This window comes from Lagopus leucura, unplaced genomic scaffold (genome assembly GCF_019238085.1).
Source record: "Lagopus leucura isolate 7727_CA_CO unplaced genomic scaffold, USGS_WTPT01 Super-Scaffold_100076, whole genome shotgun sequence".
Taxonomy (NCBI): Eukaryota; Metazoa; Chordata; class Aves; order Galliformes; family Phasianidae; genus Lagopus; species Lagopus leucura.
Window position 1 is genome coordinate 919,025 of NW_024962316.1, and position 13,585 is coordinate 932,609.

General features: G+C 59.1%; 1 protein-coding gene across 1 annotated transcript in view; it reads left to right on the forward strand.

Moving 5' to 3' along the window:
• MAST3 (microtubule associated serine/threonine kinase 3) overlaps positions 1–13,535 on the forward strand; it is a 13,898-nt gene extending 363 nt beyond the window's left edge. The window contains 27 exon segments of the mRNA XM_042887266.1: positions 2,822–2,910; positions 3,070–3,142; positions 3,288–3,308; positions 3,973–4,051; positions 4,359–4,516; positions 5,484–5,559; positions 5,885–6,094; positions 6,174–6,275; positions 6,358–6,490; positions 6,910–6,977; positions 7,076–7,161; positions 7,387–7,595; positions 7,798–7,936; positions 8,028–8,160; positions 8,249–8,414; positions 8,520–8,621; positions 8,800–8,922; positions 9,195–9,304; positions 9,394–9,548; positions 9,675–9,895; positions 10,036–10,236; positions 10,317–10,543; positions 10,635–10,757; positions 10,891–11,027; positions 11,240–11,421; positions 11,501–11,747; positions 11,749–13,535. Of these exon segments, the coding sequence (XP_042743200.1) occupies positions 2,822–2,910; positions 3,070–3,142; positions 3,288–3,308; positions 3,973–4,051; positions 4,359–4,516; positions 5,484–5,559; positions 5,885–6,094; positions 6,174–6,275; positions 6,358–6,490; positions 6,910–6,977; positions 7,076–7,161; positions 7,387–7,595; positions 7,798–7,936; positions 8,028–8,160; positions 8,249–8,414; positions 8,520–8,621; positions 8,800–8,922; positions 9,195–9,304; positions 9,394–9,548; positions 9,675–9,895; positions 10,036–10,236; positions 10,317–10,543; positions 10,635–10,757; positions 10,891–11,027; positions 11,240–11,421; positions 11,501–11,747; positions 11,749–12,550 (4,372 nt within the window). The 3' untranslated portion in view covers positions 12,551–13,535.
• The last annotated feature ends 50 nt before the right edge of the window (positions 13,536–13,585 follow it).

Below are 13,585 nucleotides of genomic sequence, written 5' to 3' on the forward strand. Positions count from 1 at the left end.
CCCCCCCCCCCCCCCCCCCCCCCCCCCCCCCCCCCCCCCCGTCGTTTGTGGGGATTGCGCTTTGGGGTGCGTGGTTGGAGGGAGTTGCAGCAGGGGTTGCTTTGGAGGGTGCGTGGATTGGAGGAAGGGGTTTGCGGCGGGGAGCGCTGCTAAGGGAGCATCGTGTCGGGGGAGGGGTCTGCACTGCCGCTGCAATCTGCGTTGTTTGGGGGTCTGTGGTTGGGGATGAATGAGGGGGAAGGGAGTCGCAGTGGGCTCCACATCCCCACTGTACCTGGTTTTGGGGGGTCGTGCCGAGGTTTGCACCCCGGCTTGGGGCCCTGAGTGACACATTACACACAGAGGGGTGGGCAGGGGGATCTGTGCGTGCAGCGGAGGGGAGATGTCTGCCTCAGGCACAGCGCTGCAGAGCAGCAAGGGGGGCATCGCTTCGGAGCTGGGTGAGGGACCCCGGGGCCCTGCGAGATTTAAAGGAACGGCTGCAGAGCTGTGGGCACCGCAGGTACCACGGTGCCGTGGGCAGGCAGGGGGGCATCACCACCCTGCTGGGGTCGGGTCCCGGTGCCAAGGCTGTTGTGAAATCCACATCTCAACACCAAGAAGCGGCGTTCAGCAGGCGTGGGGCTGAGGGGAGGTGTTCCCATGGTGCTGCCCCATAGCGCAGCCTGGGATGCAGCGCGGTGCCGTTGCTCAGCGGAGCCAGGCGGCGCGGTGCAGGGCTGTGTGTGCCATGCAGCCCCGTGGCACCGAGGGTTTGCTCTTCATTCATTGGGATTCCTAGAATCTACATCGAGGAGCAGCCTGCTGTGTGTTCCAGCAGGCAGGACAGGACGTGCAGGGGGTGATTTGGTGGGGGCGAGAGCACCGGGGGGCTGCAGTGCTGAGAGCACACCTGTGGGCACCGGACCCACATTTACTGACGGGGAACAGCAGCACAGGGACACAGAGATCCGTGTTGTGGTGCAAGGCCAATTCTTTAGGCTGTTTTATTTCAGTGCCAGTAGAGAAATAAACTCCTAATCAGGATGTGGGGGTTACGTTGCCCTGTTCTGCATCCCCCATGCAGCTCCATGTCAGGACACAGCCCCGCTCGGTGCAGCCAACGTGCCATGGAGATGAAATCACGCTGGGCAGCGGTGCAGAAACATTGGGTGCCGCTGCCTGGTTTGTCGTTGCAGGCAATTTGTCTCACTTGCAATGAATCTTTCCTCCCAGGGCAGGGAGAGCACGAGGGCCGTGTGTCTTTCCGCGTGCTTTGGGCCTTCTGGCTCCCATGTCCTGCTGTCCTGCAAGGGTCCATCCATGCACTCTCCGATCTGTCCCCAAATGCGCTGTGTCGTCCCCGTACCTTTCCCCATCCCCACAAATATCGCAGTGCCACCTCACAGCACTGGGAGCACCGTGGGAGCCGGGATGTCACTGCTGCTGTCACCCTCCCCCCCACATCCTTTGGCAGTTTGGGATGGCGATGGGGCCGGGGTGGCTGCGGGGATGCTGCGCTCAGTGTCCCCACACACAGTGGCTCTGGAGATGCTGACTGCAATTTTCCACTCCATTTTTGGTAAAAATGTACCAAGCTCACATTAATGCTGGAGGCACTGCCGGCAGCACGGGCTGGAGCACAGCCTCGGCTCCTGCCACTGGGAACTCCTGCTTTTGTGCCTGGGAGGCCGGGAAGCAGCTGGGTTTGAGCATCGGCAGCGCGGTGGTGCAAGATGGTTGTTGCAGCGCGAGGGTGGAGCGCGCGGAAACAGGAAACAGCAGCCTCTGCCTGTGTCACCATTACTGGAACTCGCTTAGCCGAAGGTTTGTTTTCACTTCCAAAATGAAACCTCCGAGAGCAGCGTGCGGGGCTGCCTGTGCCGGCAGCTGCTGGCCCCGGGGACCCTCTGCAGGAGGGAGATGAGCAGATCAAAAGCAAACGGAGGGGCAGACCGAGCTGCTCCCCGTGCTGGCTGAGCAAAAGAGCTGCTGCACTGAGGGGAGGATGCAAAAAAGCGCTTCTGAATGCAGGGTGAAGTCAACCCTTTCCTGCCAGAACCCCCCCTCGCTGCCTGTGCTGCTCCAGCAGCGCTGGTATCACTCGTAGAACTGCCCCATGCCGTTCCTGCCGCTGGCTCGTGTCTGTGGGACCCCCGCAGGACCCCTCGGAGTGGAGTTTGTCCTGTGCCTGGCGTTGGTCCCTGTCCTTTCTGGGCAGCAGCCGTGGGGCGCCCAGCCCAGCCACGCAGCTCAGCGCCCCCCCTGCAGGGCTCACAGCCGGAGGAGGCGCTCACACGCACCGCAGTGTGGCCGATTGCCCCACACCCGGCTCTCGGCTGCGCTGACATTTTCGTGGGGATCCGTCCTTGGTGTGGCATTAAGAACCCACGCATCTCTCCCGTGTGCACACAAGCTGTCCTCAGATTCTGCTCTGCACGGGGATATTCCCACTCAGCAAAGTGAACTGGGGGCATTTTCCATGCCATGCAGCAGGGCTGGCGTGGCCCGGAGCAGCTTGGCATTTCCATCGCTTCCTCCTTTTAGATCCTTTTTTCTATTCTTGCCCAACAGCCCCACATGCATCTTTCCTCCCCGCGGGCCAAAACCAGAAGTGGGACCTCACTGAGACGATTCGGCTCCAAAACGAACCCCAGCAGCCCTGTGCTGTGCTGGGGCTGTGATCTTCCTGGGGGCAGGAGATCTGTAATCGATGTGACAGCAGCCGTGTCCCCTTGCTGCAAGCTGGATGAGCTGCAGCAGGGCTGCCCACGTCCAAGGCTCCCAGCCCTGCCCACCTTCCACTTCCCAAGTGAATCGCTTTTCCTTTTCCCTTCTCCAGCTGCCGAAGCAGCAACAGGAAGAGCCTGGTGGTGGGGACTCCATCTCCAACCCTCTCGCGCCCTCTCTCCCCGCTCTCAGTGCCCACAGGTGAGGGGAATGCCGAGGCCGGGCTGAGCACCGCGCAGGGTCACCCCGGTGAGGGTCCTGTGGCGCTGCCTGGGCACTCAGTGGCCTTTCCCAGAGGGCTGAGGGGTGGCTGAGGGGACGCCAGGGGCACAAAGAACCCCGTTCTCCCTCTCCTCACAGCTGGGAGCAGCCCCTTGGACAGCCCTCGCAACTTCTCCGCCAGCACCTCCATCAACTTCCCCTTCGCCCGCAGGTGAGCTCCACCTCCCACAGATCACCTCAACCCGTGGACTGGGGCTGTTCTGTTGGCCTTCACCATTGTTATTTTCTTCCCCCTGATTTCTGCTCCGGTTCTGATTTCCCCGCTGCTGTGACCGGTGTGTCCCGCTGCCCTCCAGCCACGCTCCTCGGACTGACAGGCAAGTGATGGGGGACAGAAGGGCTGCGCCAAGGGGAGCTGCAGTGGTGTCGTTCACCCATGGATTGGCTCATGGAAAAAAGCTGCAGGCTTCGTTTTAATTTTCACGCTCCAACTGGAGCAAAAAGCCAAAGGGCTTTGGAAGTGTTCCACAGTGCAGCAGCCAGCACATCGCCTGCCCTTGTCTGTGCTCTGTGCCCTGCGTCCTGCACGCATGGGAAGCAGTGCTGTGACCTGTTCTGTTGGAAACTCATCCAAGAGGAAGCATTCGCCTACGTGCGAGTGTCGGCCTTCCTGTTTATAGCCAGGCTCTGATCCCCGTGTACTTTCTGCACGGTGCTGAGAAATCTCGATTTCTCTCAGTCTCCAAAGCCAGAATTGTGCTCCCATTAAAAATACCATTCTCCTTTTTTCTTATTATTTGCAAGCAAAGCCTCTCGTGCAGCGTGGGGCCGAGCTGGGGCTGCAGCTGCTGTCACTTTGTGTTCCCTGCTCCTGCAGTGCCTCCACCACACAGAACCAACTTTCAGTCCATTCTGGCACTCCGGGCTCTCCCAGTTGGCCAAACAGAAGTCCTCTCTCCCATCCTTATCGTTCTGATGCTATTTCTATACTTGCATTCACCTGCTTTTTCCACTGTGCCATAGACATGTTTGTGCTTGCAGGGCCGATGGCAGAAGGTGGTCACTGGCTTCGCTCCCCTCATCTGGCTATGGGACCAACACCCCCAGCTCCACCGTCTCGGTAAGGCGCATTCCCTCTGCACGTCCAAGCTTTGCTGCATCCGGCTGCACATCTTGGCCATGCACAGAAGGGCGAGAGCTGCCTGGGGTGTGATGGGCAGCCAGGATTGGGGTCAGTGCATGGAGCTGGGCTGGGGGCCCATGGTTGCACACGCTGCGTGCAGGAGGTGCACGCCGAGGAGTGCTGTGTGCTGATCAGTTTCCAGACTAACAGGAGCTTCAAGGCAGATTTTCCTGCTGCTTCCCACCCTGCTGCCTGCGAGGTTCTGTCCCATCTCCTGACTGCCCACATCTGTCCTTCCTTCCAGTCGTCCTCGTCCTCCCAGGAGCGGCTGCACCAGCTGCCATACCAGCCCACCCCCGATGAGCTGCATTTCCTCTCCAAACACTTCCGCAGCACTGAGAGCGTCACGGATGAGGAGGGGCGGCACTCGCCCTGTCTGCGCCCACGATCCCGGAGCCTGAGGTACAGAGACCACCCACGTGAACCAGGTCCTGCTTGCCACCTTCTCGCGAGCCGTTCTGTGACATTAAGGTCCTGTTTGGCCGTACCCTTGGCGCTGACCCTGATGCAGTTTCTTCCCTGGCAGGGATAGTGGTAGAACTCCATGCTTTTGCACACTAGGCTCTGCTTTTTGGTAGTGTGAGGCTGCTGGGATGTGTCAGAGGATGCCTAAGGGTGAGATTCCATGGGCTGAGGTTGGAGAAAGTGGGATTTGTTCCAAAATAGCCCTTTTCTGCCACGAGCAGTTAGCAACCTGTCTGTGCAGGAAGCCTTTTTCTGAACGTTCCCACGTCTGCTGCGGGGCGGCTGAGGTCCGTTTGGGCTCTCTGTGCTGTGGGCTGCCAAAAGGGCAATCCCAGCATCAGAGCATGGGCGCCAGGATGGCTGCGGATGCTCCCCCATCGTGCTTGGCTGCGGCCCAGGCAGCCCTCCAGTGGCTGCGTTGTTGCTGTCTGTGTCCCAGACATCACGGCAGGGGCAGAAGCACAAATCATGGCATGAGAGGAAGTGGTGGATGAGCTCAGTGGTGGAAGCCAAGTGACTAATGCAGCACTGGTGGCCCAAAATGCCAGAGGCTTTTCCAGGGACTTGAGTTGGAAGAGCTGGGTCTGCAGGAGCCCAGCACTGCCCAGCCCTGTAAGAACAGCTGGCAGTCTCTGCACAAGGTGGAAACACCAAAGCTAGGGAAGGAGTGAGCTGCTGGTGTTGGTGGGTGTGCGGTGGGGGGACCCCAGGACACTCCGGCCATGCAGGCGATCCCATCACTGCTACAAGTCCTGGCCCAAGGCTGACAGCTCTGCTTGCACAGGCTCTGACAGCTCGTGACATGGGAACAACGAGCTCCTCCGGGAGCAGGAGCTATTTGCATGCTTCTAAATGCTTTGGATTCGTAACTCACCGGGCTTTTCCTCCATTTTCCTCCCCACAGCCCTGGGCGGACGAGTGGAACATTTGATAACGAGGTCGTGATGATGAACCATGTCTACAAGGAGCGGTTCCCCAAGGTAATGGCCATGGAGGGGATGGCAGTGTCTGTGCCCCCACAGCACCGGGCAGCTTCTGCAGAAAAATCACTTCTCTGTGCTGGAACATAGAATGCATGAATACATATGGGGGTGCTGGGGGCCACTGGAGGCATGGGAGTGAACCGTGTGGTTCTGCATCATCACAAATGCCACACATTCTCTGGAATGTGTGGCATTGTGTTGTTGGAGCATGAGCAGGTGGTGGGAGTGGGGTCTGGGTGAGGCACATGTGGGGTTTGGGGCTGCAGGACGCAGGGGGCACGGGGACACGAGCTCCATCGTCACCATCCCTCCTGCCTTGCAGGCTACAGCCCAGATGGAGGAGCGTCTGCAGGACACGATCAGGAGCTTCTCTTCCAGCAGCACTCTGCCTCTGGCCGACGGGGTGCTGGGCTTCATCCACCACCAGATCATCGAGCTGGCTCGCGACTGCTTGGCCAAATCCCAGGGGGCCCTCATCACTTCTCGCTACTTCATGGAGCTGCAGGAGAAGCTCGAGAAGATGCTGAGAGACGTGAGTGGGGGCAGTTCTCTGCGCGGCGCCATCTCCCAAGGCCATCGGTGACTCCTGGCTTCTGTCCCCTTTCTGGCAGGCTCAGGAGCGTTCAGAGAGTGAGGAAGTGAAGTTCATTGACCAGCTGGTGAGGAAGCTGCTGATAATCATCTCCCGTCCTGCTCGCCTTCTGGAGTGCCTGGTAAGACGCAGCAGCAGTCGTGCAGTGCTTGGAGGGAAGCTTTGGCTTTGCTCCCTGACCACGCTTGATTTTCCCCACCCAGGAGTTTGACCCTGAGGAGTTCTACCATCTCCTGGAAGCTGCTGAGGGCCACGCCAAAGTTGGTCAGGGCATAAAGACCGACATTCCCCGCTACATCATCAGCCAGCTGGGGCTCGTCAAGGACCCTCTGGAGGGTAGGAGGCCGCTGGGCAGGTCTGCAGGCCGTGGGCTCTGGGGGCTGCAACACCAGGATGGCAGCCAAGCCTACAGCCAGCCCAGCATCCCTCCTTACTGCTCCTGGCATGTTCAGCAAAGCAGATTAATCGGAAGAACACTTAATCCATAGGAAGCCAAGGCTTTGGGGGAAACCATAATCCCCGAGGAGCACGATGGGGAATGACTATGGGAAAAAGAGAATTATGTAAATGTTTGGCCTCATGCTTAACCTCCTAATGCTGTGACCTGAATTTCTGCCTACGATAGCTTGCACCAAGCATGCAGCTCAACCCCCGTGGGATCCCTGATGTGGGAGGGCGGGTGGTGGCCGGGGGGTTCTTTTGGCACAAAGGGATGTGAGCGGGATGAATGTGAATACGGTCCCTGTCCTCTGCAGAGATGGTCCAGCTGGACCACTTTGACAGTGGGAACACCATCACCCCTGAGAACGACGATGCCTGTGAGGTGAGCACAGCCCCACCTCTGGACCCGCAAAGCCCTGTGGGGCTCCAGCCCTCTGGCAGCACACACAGACACATTCAAACCCTTCTGTGTCTCCTCAGAGCCAGCAGTCGGTCAGTGCTCCTCGGAGGAAGCCCTGTGAGGGCGACTTTGAGACCATCAAGCTGATCAGCAACGGAGCCTATGGGTGAGCTGGCCACACACATCCCTCCTGCTCCACAGCGAGCAGAACGCATGGCAGCATGCTCCTATTTCTAACCTGCCTCCTCCTGCAAACATCTCCAAAGCCCATAAGTGTGGCATTTGCACCTTTCTGACCCTATCTGCTGCTCTTCCAAGCCCTGTGGTGCTGTGGGGTTGTCCTGGAGGCTGGAGACCACATTCTGAGGTCTGGTTGCTCGCTCTCTCCTAGGGCCGTGTACCTGGTGAGGCACAGGGAGACGCGGCAGCGCTTTGCCTTGAAGAAGATCAACAAGCAGAACCTCATCCTGCGCAACCAGATCCAGCAGGTGTTTGTGGAGAGGGACATCCTCACTTTCGCAGAGAACCCCTTTGTGGTCAGCATGTTCTGCTCCTTCGAGACGAAGCGACACCTCTGTATGGTGATGGAGTATGTGGAAGGTGAGAAGGGGGTTTGGGGACATCAACGGCACCAGTGGGGGGTGAGAGCAGGGGCCCCGAGGAGCACTGAGGATGCCATCCTGATGTCTGGGGCATGGGTGGAAGCACTGCTGCTGTTCTGAGTCGCACCTCAATGGGGGTGGTACCCATCCTCCTCCAGGTGAACGTTTCTGCCCTGCAATCAGCAGCAGTGTTTCCACAGGTGGGGATTGTGCCACATTGCTGAAGAACATGGGCCCGCTGCCCGTGGACATGGCGAAGATGTACTTTGCTGAGACTGTGCTGGCCCTGGAATATCTCCATAACTACGGCATTGTGCACCGCGACCTCAAACCTGACAAGTGAGGGCACTGTGGCCCACCAAGGGGATGGGCTGGGCTGGGAGTGGGTCTGGTCCCAGCCAGAGGCAGTGAGGTGGTGCCTTCTTTACAGCCTGCTCATCACCTCCATGGGCCACATAAAGCTGACAGACTTTGGGCTGTCCAAGATTGGCCTGATGAATATGACCACCAACCTCTACGAGGGGCACATGGAGAAGGACACCAGGGAGTTCATGGACAAGCAGGTACGAGGGTGGTCACCAGGACCCAGAACCAGCTTGGGGCCCATTGCGCAGGTTGTTGCAGAGATTCCAACGTCTGGTTTGAATGCAGGTGTGCGGCACCCCAGAGTACATCGCGCCCGAAGTCATCCTCATCCAGGGCTACGGGAAGCCTGTCGACTGGTGGGCCATGGGCATCATCCTGTATGAGTTCCTTGTGGGCTGTGTCCCCTTCTTTGGGGACACCCCCGAGGAGCTCTTCGGGCAGGTGATCAGCGGTGAGCGCTGCTTGCTTTGCTTATTCCCCGGCCCCCGAACCCCTGAGCCCCATCCATGGCTCCCAGCACAGAGAGGGCACCGTGTCACTTCCCCTTCTGTTGCAGATGAAATCATGTGGCCAGAGGGCGATGAGGCTCTTCCTGCTGATGCTCAGGACCTGATCACACGGCTGCTGAGGCAGTGCCCGCTCGAGCGCCTGGGCACCGGTACGTGTGGCAGGGGGCAGCAGGTGGGGCTCAAAATGGGTCCAGACTGAGCAGTGCTCAAGGCTTCTCCAAACCATTTTATGGTTCTCTGATTTGCTTGCATGTGATTGAAGCTGAAGGGTGTCCTGCGGTACCAAGGACACTTGGACCCCCTAATGCAGGTTTCTCTGCCTGCCAGGGGGTGCGCACGAGGTGAAGCACCATGCCTTCTTCCTCCACCTGGACTGGAACGGGCTTCTGCGGCAGAAAGCGGAGTTCATCCCACAGCTGGAGTCAGAGGACGACACCAGCTACTTCGACAGTGAGGCCGCCTCTGTCCCCTTGTCCCTGTCATCTTTTGTCCCCACTGCAGGAAGGATGCTGGAGCAGGAGATGAAAATCTCCTGGGTGAAGTTGGGCATTTTCTGCCCTGAGCTAAGTCACAAAAACAGATGTAATTCTGTTTCCAGACTGCTCAGCCTTAATGAAAGTATTGCTTTCTCATCCCAAAACATTTGTGGGTTCAGGACTGGGCTGTCAGCCACGACACACCTCCACGTCCTGTCCCCTCACCACTGGGGCTTTTGCTTTCAGCTCGATCCGAGAGGTACCGGCACTTGGATTCGGAAGACGAAGAGACCAACGATGAGGAATCATCTGTGGAGATTGGCCAGTTCTCCTCCTGCTCCCACCGCTTCAGCAAGGTGCTTGGATCTGTCCCCTAAGACCCAGGTGACAAGATGCCACAGCCCCCCTGCTGCTGCTCCATTCCAACCACTCCCCTGTTCCCCAGGTGTACAGCAGCTCCGAGTACCTGGCCACGCACTCCAACCTCAGCCTCTCATCCTCTGACCGGAGCCACAGCGAGGACAAGGAGGACAGGGCAGAGCGGTGGGACCGCCACTCGGGTGACGAGGACAAGAACCGGCCATCGGGCGCAGAGCCCCGGTGAGTGGTGAGACAGGGACTAACGTGAGCTGCTGTTGGTGAGATGTGTGCAGGGCTGCAGGAGGATCCAGCACCACCTCCTTGCCCATGCGTGGGTGCCCTGAGCCCTCTGGCTCCTTCCTGCAGGCTGCGGTCCTGGACATCCTGCAGCTCCACACCGTACACTGCCCAGCACGAGCGCAGCCGCAGCCCTGCTGCCCTGACCAGCACCTACAGCCTGGACACCATGCCCAAGTTTGCCTTCTCCTCAGAAGATGAAAGCCCTTGTGTGGCCTCAGCCAAGCCGGAGCGACCCAAATTTGTGCTGGGAGACCCTGACTCTGGAGTGAAGACCTCATCGCTCTCTGGTGTGCAGGTTTTGGGGGCAGCCAGGTTTCCTAACAGTGTGAGGTGTTTTCTCCATGCCTTCCTGCACCCTAGAGAAGGTCCAAAGGGCCACCGCCGTCCTTGGCCACTTCAGCTCCCTGTTCCTCCTCCCTTTGTGCAGCTGATCTCGTCAGTCTGAACCGCATCCGCCTGCGGAGCAACAGCACGGGCACCAAGAACTCAGCTCCACGAGGCTTGGAGCCAGGCAGCAGCCGCCGGCTGAGCAGCCAGAGGGATGGCGTGGAGAAGCCAAGAGCTTCACCGGGCAGCCGAGTGCCCAAATCCGCTTCTGTCTCAGCCTTGTCCCTCATCATCACATCAGGTTTGTGGTAGCCATCTATGGTCAGGGTGGCTGCTGTGTGGCTTCCCTGGGACAAGCCATCTCGTTCTTTCTCCTTGCAGATGACTTCAGCAGCGGGGCCCTCATGAGCCCCATCTCCCCTCACTCGCTTTCATCCAACCCCTCTTCCCGCGACTCGTCCCCGAGCCGGGATTCCTCCCTGGCCATCACCAGCCTGAGGCCCCCCATCATCATCCACAGCTCAGGCAAGAAGTACGGCTTCACGCTGCGTGCCATTCGCGTGTACATGGGGGACAGTGACGTCTACACTGTGCACCACATGGTCTGGGTAAGTGGCCCAGGGACTGGTGACATTGTTGGGACACAAGGGTGGGAGGTACGGGCTGTGTCCAAACAAAACCCCGGCCGTTCCCTTCCAGAGCGTGGAAGAAGGGAGCCCTGCACAGGAAGCAGGGCTGAGAGCGGGTGATCTCATCACACACGTGAATGGGGAGTCAGTGCTGGGCCTGGTGCACCGGGACGTCGTGGAGCTGCTGCTGAAGGTAGGTGCTTGCCCTGCTGCGATGCGCTTGGGACCTGCATGCAGCTGTTGAAACTGGTGCATCAAGCACAAGCGGCAGGTTGTTCAGTGGTGCCTGAGTGCAGCATGCCCACTGAGCCCTTTTCTGTCCTCAGAGCGGCAATAAGGTCGCTCTGCGGACCACCGCCCTGGAGAACACCTCCATTAAAATTGGCCCTGCCCGGAAAAACAGCTCCAAGACAAGGATGGCCCGAAGGAGCAAGAAGAGCAGGAAAAGGGACAGCCAGGACAGGTGGGCAGAAACAGGGGGATAAAATGGCACGTGTGTCCTGGATGTCCTGAAGCAGGAATGCAACAGGAAGGGGCGGCTGCTCTTGTTCTGCAGTACCACAGGGTCTGGTGGCATCCAACGTGGGACTGCTGGCATCGGTGGCTCCAAGCAGTGTCCCTGCCTGTTGCTGCTGTTTGTGACCAATCTTCCCACGTGTTTTCTTCCCTCCCAAGGAGGAAATCCCTTTTCAAGAAGATCTCCAAGCAGTCAACGGTCCTGCACACCAGCCGCAGCTTCTCCTCCGGCCTCCACCACTCACTGTCATCGAGTGAGAGTCTCCCAGAGTCCCCTACGCACAGCCTGTCACCAGGTCCCACGACGCCCTGCCGCAGCCCTGCTCCAGACCTGCCCCCAGGTACTGTGGCCACCACACTTGGGCTCGGGGCCGGTGACATCCCCGGTAGTGACTCCTCTCTCTCTCGTTTTTGTGGCAGATGCGGTGTCCCCACAGAGCACCTCTCCCTCCTCCAGCACCCCCACGTCTCCAGCTGGCCACGTGCGGCCCAGCACCCTGCACGGGCTGGCCCCCAAGCTGGGTGGTCAGCGCTACAAGGTGGGACGCCGCAAGTCCACCAGCAGCATCCCGCCCTCACCCCTGGCCTGCACACCTACCTGTGCCCCGCGACCCACGTCCCCACAGAGATCCCCATCCCCGCTGCTGCCCGGACACCCCAAAACCACCCATCCCTTCCAAGGCAAGACGCTGTCCCCCCCCCACCATTGTGCGGCAGGGGCCGCGGCCACGCAGCGCCGAGTGCCCCCGCTCACCCCTCCTCAAGCGCGTGCAGTCAGCAGAGAAGATGGCAACCTACCTGGCGGAGAAGAAGAGCGTGGGCAGCCGCAAGCTGGGACCGGAGATGCCTGCACGGGATGGGACTGGGGAGGTGTTTGGGGAGGGCGAAGCGCCCGGCTCGGTGCACTGCGGGGAGCACGGCCATATGGCAGCCTGGAGGCAGGGAGAGCAGGAGATGGTGGTGATGCGGCGCCTGAACCTCTCTGAGCGCCGCGACTCCTTCAAGAAGCAGGAGGCTGTACAAGAAGTCAGCTTCGATGAGCCGGGCAGTGAGGACGGTGCCAAGAGCGACACAGGGCAGGGCCAGGGCTGCGTGGAGCCCAGGGTCGGCCGGGTGCCGCAGATCGCAGTGCAGGGCTCAGAGGGCGACGAGCAGGAGCCGGTGGGCTGGCAGTGCCAGGGCTCCTACCCGCTGCACCTGCTGGGCACCGATGGCACTGCTGGCATCGCTGTGCCGTGGCGGGACGGCCGCCGGCAGCACCGGACCTGTGGGGACAGGGCCCCCCCCGGGGCTGTCAGCACGGGACATCCCCTAAAAGCCAGCCTGGGCACAAGTGGCTCCGTGGGATTTAACGCACTGCGACCTGGAGGTGTGACTTCCGTGCTCCCGGAGAGATGCTCACGTTTTTGCAGTGGTGTTCCCCTGGTGAGGCCCACGCTGAAAAGAAAGGACTCGATGCAAATACTCTGAACTACTCCAAACTAATTTATTACTTTTATAAGCTAAAAGGCATTGCAGGGTCCGAGCCATCCCAGCCTTTTCTGTGCATTTCCCAGCTCCTGTCCCAATGGCACGATGTTTTCTAACCAGCTTTTTTCCACATTTGCTCACTTTCAGCTGGAAAAGCACCCAAAAGGGTGTTATAAGGCGGTTTTCTGGATCGCACTGAAGCTGAGGGTTCCCCTCTGTAGACAGGGGGTTGGACTACATGATCTCAGTGGTCTTTTCCAACCTTTATGATTCTATGATTTGCATTCAGGATCGCCTCCGTCCCCATAAATCCCCCTGGTGCCTCCCTACTCTGGAGCAAAATGCTCCAAACCCCAGCATCCCGGTGGGCAACACGGCAGGGCCACACGCTTTGTTTTATTAACATGCAGAGGATGGAGAGGTTTAAATTTTTTTAATTATGATTCCTTCTGAGAAAGACCCAAACCACTGAGCCCACTCTATTGGTGTTCCCGAGTGGGATTGGGCTGGGGAGGAGAAGCTCACCCAGCCCCACCATGCTGGGGGCTCAGCAATGTAACACAAATAATGGCATTTTTAGGTTTACTTTTCAATCAGCTGTGATGTATCTTTGGGCATGCGCAGGTGCATTTTGTGAAAAACCACTATTTCCTTTTTTTTTTTTTAAACAAAAACCCCACACCAACCCCCCCAGTTCTTCCATCAACCACCAAACCCCACAAACCCCGTTCCTGGCAGGATTCTGGCGGTTCATTTCTGACTGGATTTGCTGGGCCCGTTCCCGACTGGATTCTCAGCACACGTGAGGCCTTTCTCACAGCATTCCCGCTCATTTTACCTCACGGTGCTCTGCTTTGGCTTCGCAAAGGGTTTTTTAACAGAAAAAGCGGTGAAAGCAAACAGGGCCTTGCCTTGGGAAGGGCCAAGCACCGGCCTTGCTGTTAGCATTGCGGAGTTTTACGCGGCATTAAATTGTTCCTTGGGACTTGTTGTGGCCTGCGGCCTTCTGCAGAAGTGGCTGGGGCCGGGCGGGGG